The sequence below is a fragment of the Clarias gariepinus genome, chromosome 23, assembly GCF_024256425.1.
Source record: "Clarias gariepinus isolate MV-2021 ecotype Netherlands chromosome 23, CGAR_prim_01v2, whole genome shotgun sequence".
Taxonomy (NCBI): Eukaryota; Metazoa; Chordata; class Actinopteri; order Siluriformes; family Clariidae; genus Clarias; species Clarias gariepinus.
In genome coordinates this window covers 9,802,887-9,817,908 of record NC_071122.1, presented here as the reverse complement: position 1 = coordinate 9,817,908, position 15,022 = coordinate 9,802,887, and the positions used below count along the sequence as shown (strand labels likewise).

Genomic DNA, 15,022 nt, shown 5'->3' with positions numbered 1-15,022 from the left:
ACCTTTTGTTGAGGAAGTCATCAACAACTTACTTTTGACATTTAGGGCAGTGGTGGCTCAAACAGATCGAAAGGTTGGGGATTCAAACCCTAGCACCACCAAGTCGCCACAGTTGAGACTAGGCAGAATAGGGTTCTCATTATCAGGTGGTCTAGCTAATATTTTATGTTAACCACTTTATGTTGTGATACACTTAAAAAAGTTTAGGAATCTTCCAAGTTTTTTTTTTCTTTTAAAGCTGATAAAAAAATTCTATAAAAAACTACCTGGTGTAATTGTAGTATAAATATAAAAGTTTATTAACTGATTAACTGCTACAGTAAATCTTTTATCAAATGAAATAAATCACAAATAGTATAGAATAAAAGCATCGTCTAATAATGGGGTTGTCTTTTGAACTGACTGTTTATATAATTAATAATAATATGTGACCTTAAACCTAAAAGAGGGATAAAGAATTACACATGTAGGGAAATTGAAAATGACTTGAATTAAGTAATGAGTAAATTTGCTCTACAAACATTTTAAGGTGTAGCCAAAGTAATCAGTTTATTTTTATGTTTTGTATGTACTATTTGGAATGTAATAATAAAAGATTAAATGTTGTATCAGCGACTCCATTGACTTTGAGGCATTTTGAAGCTTGGAATGTAATTTATTCTCTAAAAGCATCATGTTAAGTCTCAACCATTAGCTTTTCTTCGCTAATGGTGGTATGAGGTGCATTTATCCCTCTGGTATGTAGCACTTTGTTTGGTATGACATTTGAGTGACTGAACACATTACATTCAAGACCTTTTAGACAAAGCTTTATCTCAATTACTAACATCAGTGTCACTTAATTCCACTCCCATGTGTTTGTATCTGACAGAGCCTGTTCAGAAAGAGCAGCAGTCAAGTTAGCATGTAAAATTGTAATCCTTTTTCCCCCCTTAGTTATTTCCAGTAAATTACCCAAAATTGCCTTTTGTTAAAAACAAAATGATAAAAAAAAAAAAAATGCTGTGATTTATTTTACACCATATAAACTTCGTAACTACATGCACGTTGAAGTATGATTGGCTAGGAAAAACATTTTATCCTAATTTAATTTCAGAACTTTTTGTTGTTCATTCATGTTTCATTTGTTTATTTGAATGCGTCTACTTTGCTGTTATTTAATGATATCTAAATAACAAAATGTGAAATTTGCTATATTTAGGGTTATATATATATATATATATATATATATATATATATATATATATATATATATATATATATATATTTGTGATTAGGTTGATATCTAATTGTATTACAGTATAGTAGTATTTATAAGTAGAAACTGATAAAAAAAGCAATTATGATACACTATTATAATATTTCTTTATATTTGTGCTACAATAACATAGAATAATAAAACAAAATGTTATTTTACTAAACTACATGGTAGTAGTTAAGTTCTTTTGACATTACTTGGCAGAAAGACTCTAATATCAGCAGAATATGAATTCTGAAGTCTGAACCATTTTTCCAGATGTTTTAGGAATTTTTGTTTTTACTATATTAACTTATTTTAAGTTCATTAGGATAAAGTAATTCTGCATAATTAATTTTATAAAAATCTAAATCACAATATGGAACTGTGCAATCATTTATAAAGGTTTTTTGTTTTTCATATATATATATATATATATATATATATATATATATTTTTTTTTTTTTTGATTTGATAAATATTTATCACTGTCCTATGAGGTGGTTTGTTTTCACCCCACTTAAATATGTTCAAATACAAAATTATACATTTGAATACTTACATATTGCAGATTAAATTGCAATCCCAATATATGTCAAGATAATCGAAATGTGATTATTATTATTATTATTATTATTATTTTGTTTTTGTGTGCAAATTGTGCAAGCTTAGGATGAAGATAAGATATTAACTTAAACACAGACTTGGTAAACAGAGCATCATTTCCCAAAAAGAAAAAAAAAAAGGTTACTCGGCTTACCGGCTTCTCGTGAAATCTGCATGAAGGCCTCCACTCCTTTCTCTCCATAACTGCCTTCTGACGCTATAGTCGAGACATAATTCCAGCCCATAGCTTTGACAATGTCCACCATGGCCTGAGCCTGGAATGAGTCTGGTGGAACAACACGTGAGAAGAAATCATAGCGTCGATCATCGCTGAGCTCTGGAGCTGTGGAGGCATAGCTGATTTGGGGAATCTAAGAGAAGTAAAACACACATGAAAAAAAGTTAGAAATGAGAAAAATGAGAAAGAATGAGAATGAGAAATGAGAATGAGAAAATCTAGTACTAGTACTAGTAAAACTGCTGAACCCCTTAAGGGACACAAACAAAGAAACAAAATATTTTTGCCAAGATGAGTTCAAGTATTCCTGTGTCAATGTAAGAAGAGTCATTGTTAGTCAAGTACTCAACACACAGCAGGAAATGTGGTTAAAAGGTTGGAAGAATTTAGACTTGTCTATGACTGGTTAGAAACCTGAAGCATGAAGGTGGGACTTAAATCATTGTAATTTTAGCCCAGTTTGGCACAATCTTTGTTAATTATTAAATCTTAGTGCCAGACTGAAGCAGATAATTAAGTGATTTACAGACAGTAATGATAATGACTACTGCACAGAATGCACCACATTCTTGTGATAATACACGCAGATGTGCAAGTTAAAGGCACTTAAGTGTTCTCCTGGTAGTCAATTGGAATATTCAGTTTAGTTATTGACTTGGTCATGGCTTACAATGTCATAAACCAACACTAAAAATATTTCCAACATGACTCGTTTTGTCCTATTCTCAGCAATGCTCAGTAGTAAATTCTCTTTTTTTTCCAGATTTTCTCCCTAATTTAGTCTTAGTCAGTTCCCACTTATCATTAGAGCTCTCCCCCATCAAGGCTAGAACTGTTAACAAGGGAGCACAAAGACCGATTGCAGCTTTTGGAACCGCTTGCTCATGCACCAGAAAGAGTGCTGTAACACACTTGGAGGATTGCGTTATCCGTTCCTTCTTGCGTAAGCTCCCAGAATGCCCACGAATGGTTAGAGCTGTGATTGAGCTCGGCCAATCAGCTCTCTCTAGGCTCCCGACTGCGGATGCTGCTACAGCATCACAGGGGATTCAGACTTAGGATCTGCGGATCACAGGACGAGCTCACTACTGCTGAGCGACAAAAAAAAAAAAATATATATATATATATATATATATATATATATATATATATATACAGTTAACCAAGATTGAATAAGTTTATGTGCTAGCTAGCAGTCAAAACTAGCAGATGGATTCTGTAGATATTTGCTTCTCTTCAACACAGATTTTCATAAATTGCTTATTGGATGATTGATTATTCATTCATTTATTTATCATTAGCGACCACTTTCACTTGCTAAGACAAGCTTATTTTGAAATATTACAACTTGTTGGATTGTATTGTATTGTGTAACTAATAATTGTCACTGAATAATGATTTAATAAATAAATAGTAAGACGGATCAATAGGGACATACAGTATAGATCTGGACCACAGTATGGTTGAAGCAACAGTTGAGTATTTTGTTGAAGAATTAAGAGAGGAACAGTATCTCATGTCAGTGCAGAATTGGATTTATCACAGGGAATTAGTTCCTCAATGCCATCATTGTTTCATGAGTTATATAATGAAACTGTAAATGATGTCTTAAAGAGTGTAATCTCAGCAGGCGTCATGCTGCCATTTGAACACACAGCCTCCAAATGCTCACAAAATATTGCATAACTTTGCTTTATTCATATTCTGCACACAAAGTTTAAAGCGTATCAGCGGGACTGTTCCGCATGTCTCTGGATTTATGTCAGAGCGAGACACAGAAGGCCACAGAAGCCTGAACGTTCACATAGAAGCTTCTGAATGCAGTTGATGGCCGTGATGTTGGATGTCTAATCAATGCGGAAGAATCCCGCGGCTATTTATTCCTGATGTGTTCGATCTTCACCCGCCTTGAGCTAAATATTCAATACGCGGTGACATTCTGCCAGATGTAATAATTCGAAGTGGAGAATGAAATAAAACAGGTTAAGTGTCATCACATTACAGAAGCATATGACAGGTGGAGTATATACGACCTGTGTTTTATGTTTGCTATGACACAGAAGATGTTATTTAATTCTCAGTATCCTGTTATTTACTGCTCTAAAATACATAGATAGCCTTGACGATATCTTGAACCAGAAATTCAAGACGTGGGACTTTCAGAGGCTGTCAAACTTCTGAAACGTGTTGTGGATTTAGGACCCCTCTGATTGTGTCTTTAACCAGAAAAAAATTGTATTTTAAAGCTTTAAAAGCTTAATCAGGCAAAAAACTACATTCAATAAGTGACAGCATGAGTACCTAAAAAATATTTTTGTATTTTTGCATATTTTAATGTTTAAATAAATATGTATAAACTTTGAATGTGTTACAAATTAGTTGAAATTAGTAAATACTAGATGAAAAAAATTAAGGGAAAAAAAGGAAAAAAAAAAAAAAAAAAAATTTAAAGTATTGAATTTTTTTTTTTTTTTTTCATTTTTAATTTAGATTTTGTTTTAATGAGTGGTCCATAAAGGAGTGAAGTCATGTAAACACACCTTTTTTTAGGGAGTACTATTCCAGAGCATGCACCCATCCCACCCAGGATGCACCAGTCCATCACACATTACTGTACTTGTCCATTAGCATACACTTGCACAGAATGTAGCATTCTGTATGTACTAGGATGATTTAAGACAGGGCTGTTAAATCTTATCCAGAAAACCCCAGGGTGGGTACAGGTTTTTCATTCCAACTAAGCAGAAGAAGATTACTGAGTATATTTAGGTCTATTTATATGAGATTGATTTTATATGGTGCGCTGGGTAATTATTTAGTGTTTATTATTACTAAATTTATGCATCTGGAAAGGTCATGACTCATGCATTATAAAAAAAAAAAATGACAGCTACTGTATGTGTAGATAAAAATAAAAGTAAGGGCATTCCAAACACATAGTGCAACAAGAACAGATAGGATTGGGACTAAAGAGCCATGTCGCCATATGAAAACCACTTGTCAGTGAGGCTAATCAGGAAAAACAATGTCTTCGGTTTGTTAGTGTGTACAGTATAAAGTTTGGACTTTGAAACAATGTAAAAAGGTCATGTGGTCTAATGAGCCAGCTCCAAAATGATGTGTACGTCAGGGTAAGGATGGACAATATGGCATTTGTTTACTACTGTACATTACTTGTCTTTGAAAAGTACGTGTGTGCACACATCCTGAAGACCGTTCCCAAAAAAACAGCATATTAGGACCTGCTAAATATTTCAGTCCCAAGGCTTTCTTATCAATTATTCCCCAGATATCTTGTTGATCTTTGACTGCAGCAGACTGATCTCCCAACTCCAATTCACTTCTTTCCCTCAGGAAGGGTCCAAGGCCAGAGAATTTCAATGAGGGTTTATTATTTTTAATTAGCCTTTGGATCTGTCATGCCTTAAAGGCAAGCCAAGTTCTTTGACTCTAATGCAGCTGTGGGTGTGGAAACAGCATGCATTACTCGACGGAGCAAACACCACCATATAAGGCCACATGCTTGGAGAGTAAACAACAATAATGATTGTGTCACACTGAGAGCTGCGCCTCTAAATTACTATGATGGAAGACCTCCATGGTGTGTTGAGCACCACATTTTTCTCCAAACTCTTCAAACCGCTGTCACTCTCTATGCTAATTCGTCGTCTTGTCATACAATTTCATCTTCTTCCCGAGCACATGTTTGATTTTGCAAAAATGATCCATCGATAAGATTTGAAAGCCTGGGAAAAGGCTTGATGTCAGTCGAGAATATGTGTTAAAGGGGTTGACTGCTACACTAACAGGTTATTTGTGAAATACACTGACATATTGTGTTCCGTAAGAGCAATACAACTCAGCCAAGCCTTCATTTAAACCTCCACATAAAGCTGGAATAGAGTTGAAAAAATGTAGTACATGGTACACCATGTCCTGCTTGTACGGAGAATAAAATACAACAGGAGATGCTGTTATAATACAATGATAAGCCTAAGACAAAGCAAAGTAACTGTTACCTACAATATATTATTACATTTCATCTTCTATAACGTCAACCTATGAAATATTTTATTCTTCTTATAGCGCTGCAATTTACTTATTCGAATTGGATGCTTATAAAGGATGCATATGTATTTCAATTAATAGCTACATTCATGGGCGGCACGGTGGTGTAGTGATTAGCACTCTCCCTTCCACCTACAGAGTCCGGGTTCAATTCCCGGCCTGCATGGAGTTTGCATATTCTCCCTGTGCTTTGTGGGTTTCCTCCGGGTACTCCGGTTTCCTCCCACATTCCAATGACCTGCAGCTGAGGCTCATTGGCGTTCCCAAATTGCATGTAGTGTGTGATGATTGTACTGTATGTGTGTTTGCCCTGTGATGGATTCACACCCTGTCCAGGGTGTACCATGCCTCATGCCCTAAATCTCCTGGGATAGGCTCCAGGCCCCCTGGGACCCTGAATACAGGATAAAGCGGTATAGACGATGAGTGAGTGAGCTACATTTATTATTCTAAACATCCATAAAACAAATAAATTTCTATTATACCTTAAATACATTTATGGCATTTGGCAGACATTCTTATCCAGAGTGACTTATGCTTTTATCTCATTGAGGGTTCAGGGATAGTGGCAACAAGGTGGCGCTGGGGTTTTGACTCCAGGACGTTCTAATCAATAGTCCAACACCTTAACCACTTAGCTACCCTCAAAACTATTATTCAGCACAATCAAGTCCTGGTTTGACTTTAATGTTTCTTGTAATATAGGCCAAAATGTCTCCAACAACTAGACAACGTATCATTTAGTATGTTTATTTAAATGCGACAGGCTTCAACTGGTTTATATACAGTATTTCTCTATGTTTTAAAGCACCTCGATGAACAGTACACTTTTCTAAATCCTGCTCCATTACACACATGTACAGTTTATGGAAATGGTTTGGCTGCTAGTAGAAACTATTTGGAATCTTTTGATTAAGGAGACAAATGCTAGATGTCAGACTGCAATAATGTCTTGATGTCAAATGAATAAACACCACACCTCATAGCCATAAAAAGCCACGTTATAAAACTTTTTAAAAAGAAGAGGACAATACTGTAACTTTCTGCATCAATGCCAGTGCTCGCTTAATTTCCATACTCTGTATTAATGCACATAATTAGATTGTCATACTTTTGCGTTAATTCGCTTTAACTGCTGCTACTTAGCCTAGGTAATTGGGGTAATCAATGCTAATGGGAATTTTTTTATGGCAGGAAACCATCCATTTGTTCTGAAAGCCTTTGAGACAGAACTACAATATGCTACATGCTGTGACCAAGACACATCAACGTCATTGACTGCTTGCCATTTATTACACTCATCCTACAGGAAATCACAACTTCATTAAAATCTCCACATGTTAGAGGCTGTGCTCAAAATGAACTGCTCTGTACTTTTTCCTCAGCCTCATGTATCAAAGGCGACACCTGTCTCCCTCTCTGATGTCACTGCAGATGGAGAACAAAGCTTCTTTGTCAACTGAAAACAAAGATCAATTCAGTATTATACAGCTGTAGTTTATATTACATTTTTATCAATTCTGTGACATTTTGACAAAGTGGAACTGATCTACCGAGCCAGAAAAAAAGCTTTTCAACCCTCACATACTGCAAAGTTAGAATCCAAAATACAACTGTACAATGTTTCCAAACTGGCCAAAAATTGACAAAAAGAAATCCGCTTTTATTTATAGAGACACCTCTCAATATAGCCCACACACAGCATGCTATGCACATGGAAGCCTCCAAAATAAGTGTGTAAGTATTCTGAACATGCTGTTGTGTGCTTCATGTGTTGCTTAACAGGCCCCATTTCGACCATCAGCTTCTGAATAGTCAGCACTGTATTCAAATTCTAAATCTTTAAAATTCGCCCAATATTGTGTCGACTCCAATTGTGCCACCAAAACAGTGCTAACATCTTAAGGCATGATTCCACAAGACCTCTGAAGGTGTGATGCGGTATCTTGCACTGTGATGTTAGCAGCAGTGATGTACAGTAAGGTGCAAGGTGAGGCCTCCATGGATCAGACTTGTCTGTGCATTGTGTTCTGTGGATTCTTGATCAGACTGAGATCAACATGGGGAATTTGAAGGCCAGATCAACAACCTTGAACTGCTAAGTTTCATACACAGCAAGCTGTGATCCATTCAGTGTCCTGATACTTTTCTATCACATGCACAATTTTATTCATTCATTTATTTATTTTCTCAGAAATTTGTGCCACATTAGGTTTTCTGTGGGATCGGACCGGTCAGGCAAGCCTTTCGAACCAACAGGCAAAAAATGCACCTTGGGTAGCTATGAGCCTGCAGTTTATATATAATTGATAATCAATAATATTTAAATCAACTAGTGGTGGTGTTTAGTGTTATGAATGACTGGTGTATATTTCTGAACTTTTTAACTTTTTCTGAAAGTTTATATGATAAAATATTATTTTAGGTTGTTATTGCTGTCCCGGGCTTGGTGGGTTTCCTCTGGGTATTCCGGTTTCCTCCAACAGTCCAAAGATATGCAGGTTAGGTTAATTAGTGTTCCCAAATTGCCCGTAGTGTGTGAATGAGTGTGTAAGTGAGTAAATGTGTGAGTGCCCTGTGATGGATTGGCACCCTGTCCAGGGTGTACCCTGCCTCGTGCCCTTAGTCTTCTGGGATAGGCTCCGGGCCCCCATGTGATCCTGAATACAGGATAAAGCAGTTTAGGCGATGAGTGAGAGTGGGTGAGTGTTATTGCTGTCACAAGGTTGTACATGTTTTTGGAAAAAGGTTTTTTTTTCGCAAGAAATTTCTCATTCCTTTGTCATATTGGTTCAGTTTAGCTCAGGTTTCTCTTCAACCATATATAAGTCCTCAGCCTTTTACAGAAAGTTTCTATGGAGAGGAACGTTGATGGATTTAACTCATTTTTGGAGGGTTTGCTTTTGCAAAGCTGACTGCATGGGATGGTGGTGGCTTAGCAGGTATAGCTCTAGGTTACTGATTAGGTGGTCAGGTTTTCAGGCCCTAGCACTACCAAGCTGCCCTTAGGTAACAGTGCTATAAGGTACAGTATATGCGATAATTAAGAAAAAACTTCTTATTTTATATTAAATGGTTGCGTGTAAGTGGGCAAAAGTTCTACGAATTAATGTTTGTTGTTATAATTTGCAAATGAAATTCAGTTCTTTTTCCAGCAGCTCTGATTTTCTCCCATTGTTTCAAGGGGCACAATCATATGAATACAGATACATTTTTTGATATTCCAAGCACTAAACAAATATAGATACAGATAGTGGCGCTGAGTTACACCCCTACTTGAAAGAATCATACTCTGGCTCTGACAAGCATCTTGGGAAACGTATTCCTAATTTAGTTCCACCACTACAAAGTGCTACAGTACGTGTCAGCCATAGCTCTGCTCTAAACTCGAAACTCTCAAACCCCTTTTTGTCACTCGTATGCTGAAATTGCTCAACTGCCTCCCTCTGGTAGAAAAGATCAAACATAGAATGTGCGCGCTTCCTTTCCAAACCTTGAAGGGCTCAATCATGTGCTATTTTTTAAAACAGTGCCTCGGAAATTTAGGTTTTAGACGATACAGGGTGTTTGGAGCAAGATGTGCTTTTAGACGTAAACATGATTCTGGGACAAAATACAGCTGATTTACGTATTGGTGAAAAAAAAAAAAACAAGAAAGAAAGAAAATCCCACCTTGACCCTTAACGAACGGGTGTCTTGTCCACAGTACAAGTTTGATTCTTGATAAATAAGTTTTTTCATTATAGTAAGTTTTTGTCTATTGTCTGTAAATTAAAAGATTTTGTTATTTTTGTAAACTAAGTCTCCAAAAGCTTACATGGTCTCAGTTTTTTGAGCAACCATGTGTCTAAAAATTATCTTTATACTAGAGCAGTGTTAGATTTTTAAATCTGATTGGTCAGATGTTATCTTTTCAATACAGTAGTCCAATTTTTACAGCCATAATTTAAATCACAAGGTCATTTTATTGTTGTTCTGATACTGTACATTATTTATTTATCTATTTATTTATTTTATTTTAACTTGTATGATTAATTCTTTGTTTAATGATAACCAGACAATAACAGACATACTGTAACAATCATAGAAGTAGTCTCCAGTGTCAATTTAACAGCAATTTAATGTAATTTAATAACCAATAAAAAATTTACTATGGTAAATTATAGTACATAGTATAAATCCATGGTACTATACTTCAGACATTACCATGGTAGACACCAAAGGATATTAGAGAGTACCAGAGCAGGTACTATGGCACGTCCGGGGGTCTATGGTGAGACTATGGTGTGTACTACAATACTTCAGTGAATGCTATGGTACTTACCAAAGCTCAGTGGTAGGAACTATGGTAAGTTTGTATATACTTATATGGTATGTTTGTATATACCGAACCACATAAAATACTGCATGTTAGTACATGGCAGCACAGTGGCTTAGTGGTCAGTACATCTCCAGGTTCTGGGTTCAGGGTCTCGATGTGCATGGAGGTTGCATGTTCTCCCATACTTGTTGGGTTTTCTCTGGGTATTCACAGTCCAAAGACATACAGGTTATTTGGTGTTCCCAAATTGCCCATAGTGTGTAAATGTTCCTACCACGGTCGTACAAATGGCGATAAATACAATGGCCGCCAGTGGCCTCCAAAGTCTCTAGTTGGACTACAGAAGTTCCTGGATGAGTTGATGGATGGATGTTAGTACATACTACTGATACTATATGGTGCAGTACAGACAGTACCATATTAGATACCTGCTTTAGAAGGTGAAATTGCTACTATATAAATATTACTACTACAGGACATAAACATGTATTGTGGTACATATCCCATAGTACCATACTATGGTACACCGGAGCACCATGTACCACACTGTAGCAAATGTACCCTTGTACCAAAGTATGTGCTATGTTCGGGTACATGTTCTATATCAGCAAATAAGCACTCTGGTACTATCAAAAATACTGTGGTACTACTGTACATACCATGGTACAGTACAGTTACTGTCAAACTAATATGGCCTTTTTTTACTAGATCAAAATTGTTATTTATGAGGAATACATTTCTGTCTTGAAAGAAAAAAAATCGACTTTGGCGTAGAAGAGGTATTTCCGCTTTACAGTATATCAGGATGCATCACACCACACTGAATATCATGCTTTAAAAGCACGGCCCATTGTTTTGTTTTTTATTCCTTACATAGAAATGCAAGTGCTTTTTTAAACACTACTATATGAATGTTATAGTAAATATTCACATTCTAGAGAGCTCTTGAAGGTGCCTTGTGACTCATTATAGTTTCGCACTTGTTCCTTTAAATTAAACCGGCTACCTGCTAAACCTATAATCCTCTCGTCTTTGTCCTTGGTATTGCATTGCGAATTTTATAAGGCTATGTGTAAATGTAAATAATCCTAGTACCGAGGCAGTAGCATATTTTGCCTTTCTTTTTTGCAATAGAAGCCCGGAGTCAGATTTGTCTGCAGAACCCTGTAGCTTTTAGGGAGAAAAAAATATTTCTTGAAAGCTGAGACACCCTGAAGTGATCTTTAAACCTGTACAAACAACAATGTCATAATCTTTCTGTCTGTCTTTCTGTCTATCTCTCTAACATACATGGGTGGCAGAAATAATATCAGGGTCTGGTATCACAGCCTTGGCCCCTCTCCACCCTTCACCCGTGTATTTATGTGTCTGTGACAGCGAGGGCAGTGGTGAACACTGGGTGTCTGGAGGGTTCTGGACAGTGTGCCGTTATTGCACTCCATTATCTTGTCCATCAGGGTGAGTGGGCAATGGGCAGCTGCCCATTGTGTCCCTGCTGTCAGGTGAAGCGAAGTAGGAATGGGTTTCATGTCCACTCGTGTGTCAGGTGAGAGTTTTCTTATTCACATTACCACATAAAAACACGAGCGATCCTGCAACATATCTAATTCTTTTGTTCCTTTTCTTTCTTGGAAGGTCTCATCCTAAAAGTTTTAATGTAAAATCTGGCACATGTCTTATTAAGTCCATTGTGGGCATTCCATAAGTGTTGTAGCTGTAGTGACTATTTAAACAAGTAATTTTCTTTACAATGGCCTGTAATTGGAAAAAACACATTATCGAACCAAAAACATTGTCCTTGGTCTTCCGGCAAGGGGTCGCTGCAGCTGGAGTTTTACGCTGGATGCCCAAGATCAAGAGTTGATCCTTATCTCAGGCTGGTATCTAACAGGCTACTGCAATTATCTATCGTGATGTTCATATGATGTTCTTCCTTGGGTGTCTTTCCTTTTTTATTGGAATTGCTTAAACATTAAATTAAAAAAAATCACATAATTTGTGAAATTTGACACTCAGAAGCCAGAATGTCAGATCTGCACAACTACTGTATAAGTACATTCTCAGCTTTCCATTTTTTGGAAACCACTACGATCAGATTTTTGCCAAAAAAAGGCAAAAAGAAATATGTAAGCCAAAAAAAAAAAATTATATATATATATATATATATATATATATATAGAGAGAGAGAGAGATAGATAGATAGATAAAGGTTTTATACAACTTCTATAAGTCTCTATGATTTCTGTTAATATTAGTACAGTACATCAGTACTTTTTGCTACCTATTTACCACATTCCTTGTTTGTACTCTAACTCTGATTAGGCTACATAGGATTGAGGATCAAGAAAGTCGAGTAGGAAAAGGTCCAATATTCTCAAAGAACCAAGAAAAAGCTATTGTAAGCATGGTTTTGGGTTTTGGCCAGTAACATGATAATCCTAAAAAAAATTTAAAAGACATCCTCATTGTTTATATAGTTTTTAATAATGTCCCTCAGTTCTGTCGAACAATAAAAAAAAACAATCTTTACAAATCTTCAATTCTAAAAGAGTGAAAGAAATAAAGAAAAAAAGACCTGCAGCATGAATATGTAAAGCTAAGGAATGTACACTTTAGTGTTGCGAATTGCACACAGAACCTTTTAGCGTGTAAACTTACAGTAGGTCTTTTTCCACTGAGCTACACCATGTTGTCTTCATTTTCAGAGAGTTCTGCAAATGGATGCTGATGCAATCCCACATTAAATTATCATCATAGATGGGTTTAACCTGACAGACGCAGGAGAAAGAGGCAGAATCATCATTGGCTCCAGAGCTATTTTGAAAGTCCCAAGCCAAAATGGTGGTAACATCACCAATGTGTGCTGCAATCACACGAAATGGGGTACTCCAATACTCTGCCAACTTAGGTCATTATGACACTGCCCACATACTTGTATTTTTAGATAACACACCATCGTCATAGCAGAAGACCAAATGGATGCGGAACAGATGAGAGTCATTGTCATCTGAGACAATTTTTTTTTCTACCAATCTGCTCTGGTCTAAAACATTTTATAAGCATCCACTATTTTCGGTCCAAAACCTCTCACCATACTCCCCCTTTCTTAAACCCACTGAGAATGTTTTTTTTTTTTTTTGGCTAGTATTTTAATGCTGTTGTTGTTGTCACTGTTGTTTAATAATAAAAAATGGTTTCTTTTAGTTCCCAGTGTTTTTGCACACAATATGTATGTTATGTATACTGTATGTATGGACTCGACGTTTTTCTACACTTATGGGTCACAGGGCCAGGCTTATGTTCCCAGGGCTTTATGTTCCCAGTGTCCTATTTTCCCCAGATATATATGACACATAATGGGAGAATGACAAACCTCCCTGTCCTCCCAGAGACCCATGTTTGCAAGTTCAAGGTCCTATGTTTTCAGGGTTCTCTGGTCCCCTGGTCTATATACAGTAGCACATGAAAACCTAAAAAAGAGGTTTCCCATTTCTCTATTTGTTTGATGAATCTCTTTCTAGAGACCTCGGAAACGTCCACATCAAATAATAATACTTAATAATAATACTTTTGTTGTTAAAAGATTTAAAAGTCTTGTTCCAATAAAATAATCTGGATGGATAATTTCAATAAATATTGAAATGGATCACATTTGTCTCAAACAAAATAAGAGCGTTAATGTGCATTAAAAGAAAATTAACAAGGGAACATCACTATCTTCTTTAAATCTTAGAAAAAATTGATTCTGGCTATTGGCCCAAACCTTTGCTCATTCCAGTTGAGCACATGTTAACATGACCCAGATCAGTTCATCCGGGCTTGTACCAATTGGCCGATCTAGACAAGTTGCCAACACAAACCCTGAGCTACTATCCACCTGTTTTTAATTCCACCCCATTGATTTCACATGTAAAACTGTGCATTAATAATGCACTGAACTACAGTAACGCTTACCTGACGTATTCCACATGAGCCATAACAATCTGCACCACATTCACTTCCGTCTAAAGGACACAATTACCAGGACCAATTCTTTCTTTCCACAGCCACTATAAAGCTTTTGAAATGGATGCCATACACATGTCATTTCCTCTAGGCTCCTGTGAAAGATAATAAACACCACCCCAGGGCTTTCACAGCTCTCGAGCCCACCTGCTTGTGCAACATAAATTCTGGCAAATAGAAACACCCGCCCATCCTGTCACCACCCATCCACTCTTCACTCTTAGTGTTTAATACTGACTTGACCTCTACATTGACCCTACTGGCCGAAAAGGATGAGGACTTGGACTATAGATCAGGCTTATGACCCACCCGGGGTCATTTTCAGTGCTGGACAGAAAGGTCGGCCAGGTTGACAGCAGCAATAACAAGTAACAGATGAGGTTTAGTCTGCCATTGATCTGAAGGAGAACAGCACTGTCTGAGTTGAATGGAGGGTCCAATGACCGATATTGGACATAGGCCATAATCACTGACATTTACAGAGGCATTTTTTCACCATTTTCTATACAACGAGAGGTGAATGTGTCTATGTTCTTTTTTTTTACTG

General features: G+C 36.6%; 1 protein-coding gene across 1 annotated transcript in view; it reads right to left on the bottom strand.

The window, feature by feature from the left end:
- LOC128511627 (metabotropic glutamate receptor 7) overlaps nucleotides 1-15,022 on the bottom strand; it is a 224,341-nt gene that overhangs the window by 147,431 nt on the left and 61,888 nt on the right. Inside the window, exon 2 of the mRNA XM_053484569.1 lies at nucleotides 1,998-2,214. Within this exon, the coding sequence (XP_053340544.1) occupies nucleotides 1,998-2,214 (217 nt within the window). The remainder of the gene's footprint in view (nucleotides 1-1,997; nucleotides 2,215-15,022) is intronic.